Consider the following 10,652-nt stretch of genomic DNA (forward strand, 5'->3'; position numbering starts at 1 on the left):
TTTTGACTAGAAGTGGGTGTTCATGTTTATGTTAAATACATTAAATATTACAGTATATTATATGAACAAATATACATAAGTTCAAATCTTTGTAGCCGTGACCATTCCATGAAATTGTCTATTTTTATCCGTGACTGTGCTGTGATTTTTACATATTTTTACCATGACAAAATCGCATCCCTAATTATGGTACCCTGTACTGGCTTCATTAGTGTAAAAAATGCACAGTACAACAGAAAAACTACTGGTGCTATAACTCATGCCTTACTAATTTTGAAATGTTAAATTAAACAAAATAACCTACAGGTCAGTTGTATTATTATCCCACAATAATCTAGGCTACTTTCGTCTTCCCAAAACTGGTATCTATATCCACATAAGTTTATATGTACTTTTTTTTCTTTTTCTTTTTGCAGTACAAACTGCTGGTATAAATGGTCGACCAGAGACTCTTTGCACAGAAATGTTTGCAAAGTATCCAAACCTCGAAAACATCATGAAGCCAGAAGGAGACAGAGGCGTCCTGATCATGTCCCGTAGCTGGGCAGTCGACCTTGACCAGGAGAAGAATGATGAAGTTGTGTTTGATGCCTTACTGATCTCTGAAAATAGTCCCCCAACCCTGTACACAGTCGTACAGGAAGGCAAACCAGATTTGTGGAAGCATGCCAGATTAACAGCTTTTCAGTTGAAGCAGAACCTTGTGAATCTTGGAGGATATACAGGAATGATCTGTATCATACCAAAAGTCCTTGAGTGTCACTCGGGAGCTTTAATTCCGAGGGAAATTCGGTACTCTGATTTCAATTTAGATGTTTGTTACCCAGATAGTTATGGTTCTCCAGATATTGAAGCCTTGCTCCGTTCCTTGGTGATTGTTTTGTTGAGTTTCAGATCCTGTCTGAGTGACCAGCTTGGTTGTGAGTTCCTGAATCTGCTCACAGCAGAGCAGTTTGATATTCTTCATTCAAAGTACTACTTTGAAGATTTCAGAAAAGTGTTTGTTCATGGTTTACCTGGAACTGGGAAGACAGTTATAGCAGCACAGCTCATGAGGAAAATCAAGATCACACTGCACTGCAAAACTGAAGAGATACTTTATATATGTGAGAATAAGCCTCTAAGACATTTCATGGAGTAAGTACATCACTTCGTTCTATCGTTATTAATGATATGCTAAAGAAAGTATTGAGAAAAGATTGAGTAGCCTTTTTTTATTTGTTTCAAAGAAACTCCTGCAAGATACAGCAACTCTGTGAAACCCTAATTTGATTCAGATTTGACATAATTGTAAAGTCCAGTCAGTGTTGTGGTCAGAACTTCTTACTCATTTTGAATCCATTCTCCTGGGGATGCTTTGTTTTTGTTCACACAAACACACATTCTTAGTTAAATCTCTGGAGACAAATTTCTTCAAAGCATTACAATGTCAAGCTGTGTCTGTGTATCTATATATCCAATGATGCATCACTCAGACATTGTAAACAGGTTCGAGGATCACCCAGCACAGTGATCATTGATATTTAACAGTTTGTTATTAAAATGTGATATTTCGTTGTTAAGAGCTTCATCATATGCCAGAAATGAACGTAGCTCCATTATAACAAAAATATTTGTCTTGTGCACACAGACTGCGACGTGGTGGCATTTTAACATTGTTGATGATTGATAGGTTGACAGTTGGGGCAGGTTTAAAGTATTCAGAACTAATCAATGATAGATACAAGTCAGGAAGGCGGGACATTGCCCAGCAGCACAGGGAAATGTATTTATTATTATTTGTGTAGTAGGTTTTATTTTTTTAAATGTGAAAAGGGTAAAGTCAACATGAATAGATGAAACATTTCCACCAATTTAATTTTTTTTGTATCGGGGGTGTTTTATCGGTTAAAACCGAAAATCAGAAGCCCTAATTATAAATGTCAGAACTCTGGATAAACTTGTTTTAAAAATAAATAAATAAATAAATAAAAATAGTGGAAGCCCTCAGTTAATCATATATTCAATTGATAAAATTACTGCATCCCTCATTGTTTGTTTTATTACTAATATTATTGTTATTATTATCATCGTCCAAAAAACAGTGCATCATAAAAACTTCTTATTTCTGGATTCATATTGTTGGCCCCTCTTTATGGTTTTATATTTATTTACACAGAATTATGCAGAAACTCTTTTTTAAAATTTAAAATTTAGACTCTTTCTATTCAAACGACAACTGCACTTATTGCATTGCATGCACTCGAGTATATTAAAATAGTGCCACAGGGAATTAATTGCGGTGTGCTGAGAGGGTCAAGACAGAGGGCGATTAACGCACGTTAAAGAAATTAATCTCGTGGCGCATTTGGTAAAGGCACTTTGCGTGGAGTGCAGGGTGCGCCCTATAGCCTGGAGGTCGCCAGTTTGAGTCCAGGCTATTCCTTTGCAGACCGTGGACGGGAGCTCCCAGGGGTCGGTGCACAAATGGCCGAGTGCCACCGTGGCGGGGGAGGGCTTAGGTTGACCAGGGTGTCCTCGGTTCACCGCACACCAGTAACCCCTGTAGTCTGGCCGGGTGCCTGCGGGCTTGCCTGTAAATTGTCCAAAGCAGCAGTGTGAAAAGAAGTGGTCGGCTGACAGCACACGCTTCGGAGGACAGCATGTGTTCGTCTTTGCCCTCCTGAGTCAGTGTGGGGGTGGTAGTGGTGAGCTGAGCTTAAAAATAATTGGCTATTCTAAATTGGGAGAAAATGATAAACAATTGCCGACTACTAAATTAAAAATAAATAAATAAATAAATAAATAAATAATAACAACAAAAGTGACATGCGTTAATCACAGAAGTTAACTGTTAAACATAACTAACAGAACATAAACAACCAATCACAGAACACACACACACAAACAGAATACGCAGTCCAGTGGCCACTCCCCCCTGCTCGCGCTGCAGCAACACAACACCATTAAAATATCTTGTCTTTAAACCAGGATTTGCAGTAGAAGAAATGAGTAAACTCTGTATCGCTTATATGATAATTGGGTAACCCGGTTCAAATCTCACCTCAGCCACTGACTCATTGCGTGACCCTGAGCAAGTCATTTAACCTCCTTGTGCTCCGTCTTTCGGGTGAGACGTAATTGTAAGTGACTCTACAGCTGATGCATAGTTCACACACCCTAGTATCTGTAAGTAGCCTTGGATAAAGACGTCTGCTAAATAAATAAACAAATAATAATTAAAAGTGGGTAAATGCTGTTTACCTGCGTATACCCTCGACTACACCATGGCTTACAGGTAATCCATCTAAATGGAATAAAACATTCACACATAGTTTAAAAATACATTATATAGAACAATAATCATGTTTTTATCATTTTAAATTTTGTTTTTATCATTTTAAAAAATGTAAAATGTTGTTGCACACGTAATTGATGCTGCTTGTGATATATACAGTAAGCTTGCATTGCAGCAGCACCTTATTGCGGCCAATTAAAATAACTGCAGCGGACTGAGGCCAAACAAAGTTTTATTTAACAGTCACTGTTCCAAGCAGGTTAACAATCAGTCACATTTTACTACTTTTAGTACTACTACTAATAAAAAAAAAATAAATAATAAAAATAATAATAATAATCATAATAATAATAATAATAATAATAATAATAATAATAATAATAATAATAATATGAACTTACACTTGTCAAGTGACCCCAGAGATTGGTTGTGTCTCGATGATGCATTAACTGTCGCTTGCACAGTTTGCATTCAACTTTGTTTTGGTCGAATGGACATTAAACAAAAAAATCCCAAACAGCAGAGTGTTTTGAGACATTTCTTTCAATGTAGCTTACGCTATACAATGCATTGCAGTTGAGATGGCGAATGAAGAAATTAAAGTTCTGCCTCTGGATAACATGAGCCGGGGGGAGCTCAGTTTTCAAAATTAAACTTGTTAGTTTTTCATACTTATTCTAACATAGCACTTCTCTTACAATGTCTTGTACACTGTACTATTCAGTACATATTTTACTGAAGCAATACAACCGCTATAGGTACCCCCCAGTGCTTTGGTATAATATACCCTGCTCCAATGCACAATAGTGGTGCCATGTATAGTTGCTACAACATTTGTTTTAAGAATATGCATTCTACAAAAAGATCGAATTCTGCATGTGTGATTTGTAGTATTCACGCATTGTCATGCAGTGAGTGAATGCTGCCTGACAAACCTGGCTAGCGAACAAACCTTTGAATACAGCACTAACCAAAACATTCTACAAAGTACAGTGATACCATCTGTTTGTAGGCTGACTGAACATTTGAAATATTTGTAACAGTAATATATTTTACGATATTATGAGCTAATAATCATTTTTACAATGTTACAAATAGGCCGACATTTATACATAAATATTAATTTGTCTCTAACATATATTTATATGTGTGTACGTAATAATTAATTTTTTTATTTAAGATATATACGCATGGTAAAATACTCCCTATCAGGGCACACAGACTGCCTATAAAATACTCAGCCAAGTGCAATGCCATGAAATAAACTAGCAAAGCTGGTTTAATTTTGAATTCTGTTTTTGATTACAACATTAGCTTTATACATGATACACTAAGTTGTAGCACAGATGAACCAGGGTTCTTCCTGTCACAGATGCCAATACTTTTGTCTGTGACTGTGTGTGTATATAACACATATATACATTAATGAAAGTATTTGTCTGCTATAACATGTGCTTCTTAAAAAAAAAAATGCAAACATAATACTAGAGAATTGAAGTGTGTGCATGGTAAGAGTTACCTTAATATCCCTATAGCTGTAACACCAAAAAAATGCTCATTACATTTTTATTATTCTTTTATACAGAAAACAGGACATCAGTAATTGTGTAACGAGGTTGAATTTTATGAGAAACGACTTCCCTGAAGTGAAACACATTGTCGTGGATGAAGCCCAGAATTTCCGAATAGAGGATGGGGACTGGTACCAGAAAGCGGAAAGCATCACAAAGAACTGTGACGGAGTGTTGTGGATCTTCCAAGACGAATTCCAGACAAATCACACTTTTAAAAATGGACTGCCCCCTATTACTTGCCAAGATCCTAAAGTGTATCTCACTGTGGGTGTCCGCAATGGCAATAGCATATACAAATTGATCTTCAATCTGATGAAAATAATAAAAGATGGTTGCTTTGCCAAATTAAAGGGAGTCGACATGCAGAACCATTTAAATAAAATGTGTGATAAGGCTAAGAGTGCCCACTCATTTGAAGGTATAATTGAAAGTCAGACCAATAAAAGCCAAACTGAAATCGTTGATTATGTGATTACGACCATCTTAAAACTTTTAATGCAAGGTATCTGTCCTAAAGACATTGCTATCCTCTGTCGTACAGAAGCAGATCAGAAGAATTACCATTCATGTGTACTTAGAAGGCTGATGAAAAGAAGAGAGAAGCTGAATTTTGTCTCAGCAACTGATGTTGATAAAAACAGCATTGTTTTTGACAGCATACGCAGGTTCTCAGGCCTTGAAAGAAACATAGTGTTTGTTATCGACCCAGTTAGTCACGTGAACCAGCGGGAGATAAGCAAACACCTGTTGCTTTCTGCTGCTTCTCGGGCACGTACACGGCTATATGTGTTTTATGAAAAGAAGTAGATCTACATGTAGACAGTGTCATTTGGACTTGAGTGGATAGTCAATCAAAACTGTCTTGCTCGTGCTATAAGCAGGAAATGGGAATGGGTATATAGAGCGTAGGGTTGTGATATAAGAGTCAGAGAGAGAGTTTTTTCAAAAGCAGTTCCCTATCAAGTACAAAATGTAACCATTACCTAATGGGTATTTATCTCCGAAAGATATATTTATCTGAACAATATATTAAAGCTGCTCATCAGAGCCTGTGACGCAGTCATGCCTGCTCCCGAGGGCATATAGGGACTGCACACACAGATCTCATCACCATTTTTCCTTTCACCCGGGAGAGCCACAGACAGATAATTGTCGGGCACTGTACGTGTACTAAACCGACCAGTTCATCTCGGTTCAAACTACTGTACCAAAGGTACTGTACCATAACAAACCGACGCTAAGGCACCAAACCAGTACTAAACCTCAGCATGGTTAATTACCATTCCGACTACTCGGTTCAGATAGTGGTACTCGCCCTGGTATAATATTTTACAGTACTGTATACTGTGTCTGTCCTGTTACATTACTGTGCAGCGGTGTTGCAGCTTGCACAGACTGAAACAGCAGTTTTTTGTTACAGTAATGTATACTGCACCAGCCCTGTTACAGCACTGTGTACAGGCACTGCAGCTTGAGCAGACTAAGGCACCGAGTTGCTGCTTGCATTATGCCAGGGTTTTACCCATGTGACTTATGCAAGGCCAGTAAGCACAGACTTAAGAGATGGGTGATCCGGAGTCCCCTGGAGGTAGATTCAGACAGTGCAGTACCTGTGATTAATCTCTCCCTGTCGGCAGAGCTTCTGCCGTTGATTAAAAGGGCCACAGAGAAACTCGGCTTGGCTGAATTTCCTCCTGTAGATGCTGCTATTGCTTCTCTGGTGCAGTCACCTCAACTAGCGCTTCTTACTCAGCCAGTGCGTTCATCGCACAGCTGGGAAATTACAACAGTATTCTGGTAGCCTACCAGGCCTGTTTATTGAAGTCTCTCTCTCAGATTTGCAGACCCACATCCCAGCAGCTGGAGGAGCTGCAGTTGGTGAACAAAAACCTGCTCCATATCTCCAAACTAAATGGGCAGGCTGTGGGCAGGAACCTTGCTGCTCTGGTAGCCGCAAGACAAGAGCTTTGGCTTTCACAGGAACGAGTGGCTGATGGGGATAAAGCACTGCTGTTAGATGCCACCATTACACCGGGGCATACTTTTGGTCCTGCTGTGGATGAGATGCTGCAGCGTGCTCACTACGCACTGGAGTCCACAAAGGAGCTGGTCTGCTTCCCAAGCGGTCACCCCCAGTATGCAAACCAGCGGCAAACTGCTGGCCAAGGCTCCAGCAGCCTAACAGACTGGCACAACCAGCTGTTACTACAGCCTCTCTTCTGGGGCGTGACTACAAGATTAATCATGAACCCACAAGATGCTGTGGTATAGTCACAGGAGGTGGGAGCCCTGCTACAAAAGCGGGCTATTTGCATGGTATACCCTTTCCACTTGAAGGAAGTGTTCTATTCCAGGTGCCCAAGCGGGATGGTGGCCTCAGAACAATCCTCGACCTCAGACAGGTTAAGCCATCTTGGTCTATCGAAGAGGGTCATTTACACCCTGCAAAATACCAGAGCAGCGTCCACGCATTCCCAGTACAGGTACAAGTGGGGCGTCTTTCAGACGTGGTGCCTGCCTGTGGGTTTTGACCACATGACCTGTCCCATGGCGGTTCTACTGCAATTTTTGCAGGACCTGTTTGACGAGAGGAAATCCCCCTCCACATTAAAGGTCTGCTTGGCAGCTATCTCAGCCTGCCATGTCAAAATTGACTCACTTCCTGGTGGGGCAGTTATTGAAAGGAAGGATATTGTTCCTCGCTGGAGTCTTAACGTGGCGCTTGAGGCACTCATGAAGCCTCCATTTGAGCCCTTGCATTCAGCTGAGGTGAAATTTTTATCGCTCAAAGTAGCTTTCTTGCTTGTAATCGCGTCTGCTAAGCAGGTGAGTGAGATGCAAGCATTTTTGATTGCGAAAAACTATGTCGGCATTCCACATCAACCAGTCTGTGGAACTGGAGGCTTTCCATCCACTTCCTTTCCAGTCTGACAGGGAGCGACAGCTCCATATGCTCTGCTCTGTGTGGCCATGAGCGTATTATATGGACAGAACACAGGAGGCAGTCTGAACAGTTTTTTGTTTGTTATGGAGCGAAGTCCCATAGTAAAGCCCTAGTAAAGTAAAGCCCTGTCTAAGCTTTACTATGCTCACAGTCAAGCCTATGAGCAAGTTAACATGCCCACTCCAGAAAAGCTCACTACCCATTCCGCCAGGGGCAGGGCAACTTTGTGGGCTTTGTTCCAGGGTGCATCTGTCACAGACATTTGCAATACTCCCCATACTTTTACCAGGTTCTATAGACTGAATATCACAAAATCCTGGCTTTGGAATTAGAGTGTTAAGGGCGGCTTCAGGGTCGACCCTTATATCATAAACATAGAAGTGAGTTCTCCCTCAGTTTTTTTAGCCCTACTTGTTACTGTGGTTCCTAATGTTAATGCTCAAAGGTAGCCTTTGGCTTAGCCTTGTAGCATTCAAATCATTCTGCACAATTGCCTTGCTACAGCTTTGGTAATGGTTATATTTAGGTAAGGTTACATTTCGTACTTGATAGGGAATGTTAAGTTATTAACATAACCTTGGTTCTCTGAAATAGAAATTTCACCATTAACCTTCAAGGCCGCTGTGTTCATGATTGCAGCAGGCTTGAAGGAAAAAGAGATCCCAATATGCGCTGGAGGGGGGGGGGGGGGGTCCATTTAGTTAGTTAGTTAAAAGACAATTTGGGTTTAATATTAATTACTGGAGCAGGAAGACAGATTGTAAGGGGAAATCTTTAAAGTGCACCAAATGGCAATTTAAAAGGGGCCTGTGATGGTGTGCCCACCCCTTGTGTATTTATGTATTATGTTAATTTGTGTTGTCGTTATTATTATTATTATATTATATTGTATTTGTGTGCGGGCAGATGAAAGCCATCCATCATTTTTATGTATTATTTGAGACCGGCTAAAAGCCAGTCTTATAATGTGTAATCAGTGTGGATGGGGTTAAATCTCCATCCCTAAATCTCGTGGGAATGTGGCTGGAGCCTTAATAAGGTAATTATTTGATTAACAGACAAAGCTCCAGCCACAGAGAATAAAAGGACCCACTCCGGGCTCGTTGACGGAGAGTGTTAGAGGCAGAAAGAGAGAAACAATTGCTATGTTAGATATGAATATACTTTTTCATTTTACGTGCTGTGTTTATTTGTTTTGGCTCTTGAGCCGTTTGTTTTGCATATTTAAAAGGCTATTTTGTTACTTTTATATTAATAAATATACGGCTGTGAATGTTTCAGTCTGTGCCTTCTGTTGTCTGTGTACTGCTTCTGTGGTCTGACGTCACCCCTACAGCCATCTTTACCACAGGGACCCTGTGCTTTTGTCAGAGGTAACACTTTGGGGGCTAAAACCTTCAAAAGCTCAAACAATCTCCTTCCTTCCTTATCTTTATAACATCAGGGTTTCCTGAGTGGAACATCAAACAGGCTTTGATGTTACAATCCCTTAAGGTACTAAAACGAAAGTGGACCCACGTGGTCAATGATATTCTGATTGGTTAAGGAATAAGGGGTGATGTCTAAGAGAATCTGTATTAAATCCCAACATTGTGTTGTCTTTTGTTGATTCTGTTATGACCTATGCTTATGAAAATGGAATACCCAACTGCTGTACTGAATTGAATAAAACATCTTTGTTGAAATCTGCAACTAAGACTTGGACTACAGTAATTTTTACTGCTGGATGTATGAAGAATAAAAACAACACTAACATTTATTTTTAAATTCAACACCATGAGTCCTATCTGGAATTAGGTTCTGCATTATCACATTGAAATTTCTAGCACCTTGTAGACAATACTATCATATCAAAGGGTATGAATACCTTTGAATTAGCATTTTTGGAGTTTTGCAAAAGAAATTGCTGAAATAAATAATTGTAGACTATTTCTTGTAACTTTTTTCCTCTCATCCACAAAAGTAAAACTTGTGCTACAATTTTTTTTCCTAAAATTCTTTGTTCGCTAACATAATACAAACGTTCAGTTTAAAAAGCTGACTAAATTGCAGCAACTACACTAAGACACAGCTTCAGTAGTTATTTTTTTTCCTCATTAAGCAACTATATTGCAATGTTTAATTTTGACTGTACTTGCATCTACCTACACTAAAACTATAAGTGAATACCGTCTTTTGAAACCAATTCAAAACCTTTAATTGTATACTTCAAGAAATCTGTTGGACAGCCCTGGCTGAACATTTTTACTTCAATTGAATTTAAAATCTGAGCAGAATACAGTTTATTTGGTAGTGTGGCTTTATAGATGTTTTATATTTATTGTGCAACCAAGTTATTGGCTTTTAATTTGACAAACAATGCAGCTTTGCATATGTCTTCAATCAAACAGTAGATGTTTCTGTTGTCAAGGCCAACCACAGCAAACATATTCTGAATAACACTGCAACAATTTCTCAAAGTGCCCACTAGAGGCTGCCCTAATGCTATCTATATGCTGCCTGTCTTCCTTAAGTGTTCTGTATTCAACTCCCCAATACAAATCACAGTAAAAAACACTGGAAAAAGTACAGCAGTAACCTTTTGAAACTAAGTGTAAATGAATAATACAAAAGCACTGCACAAATGATGTAGCTCATCCACAACAAATGGCCAAAAAAAGTATGCAGAAGACATACCCTTAATAGTAATTTAGAAGCACAGATTTGCCATATTAAATAGTTGAAAAACTCAAGTTAAAATAAATAGCTAAAATTGAAGACAAGGAAGCAGGTTTTGGAAGCATGAGTTGGAAATTCTGAGAGTGGAGCAGCCAACTAGAGACCACCTGTTGTTCTGTTATCGTTATAAACAAGTACA

General features: G+C 39.2%; 1 protein-coding gene across 2 annotated transcripts in view; it reads left to right on the top strand.

Annotated features, from left to right (window-relative positions):
• LOC117423025 (schlafen family member 11-like) overlaps positions 1–9,480 on the top strand; it is a 46,075-nt gene extending 36,595 nt beyond the window's left edge. The window contains exons 5-6 of one of the 2 annotated variants that reach the window (XM_034928569.2): positions 417–1,137; positions 4,863–9,480. In XM_034928569.2, the coding sequence (XP_034784460.2) occupies positions 417–1,137; positions 4,863–5,658 (1,517 nt within the window). In that variant the 3' untranslated portion in view covers positions 5,659–9,480. The other variant, XM_058990095.1, reaches the window with a different exon arrangement.
• Positions 9,481–10,652: the final 1,172 nt, after the last annotated feature.

Source organism: Acipenser ruthenus, chromosome 17, assembly GCF_902713425.1.
Source record: "Acipenser ruthenus chromosome 17, fAciRut3.2 maternal haplotype, whole genome shotgun sequence".
Classification (NCBI taxonomy): domain Eukaryota; kingdom Metazoa; phylum Chordata; class Actinopteri; order Acipenseriformes; family Acipenseridae; genus Acipenser; species Acipenser ruthenus.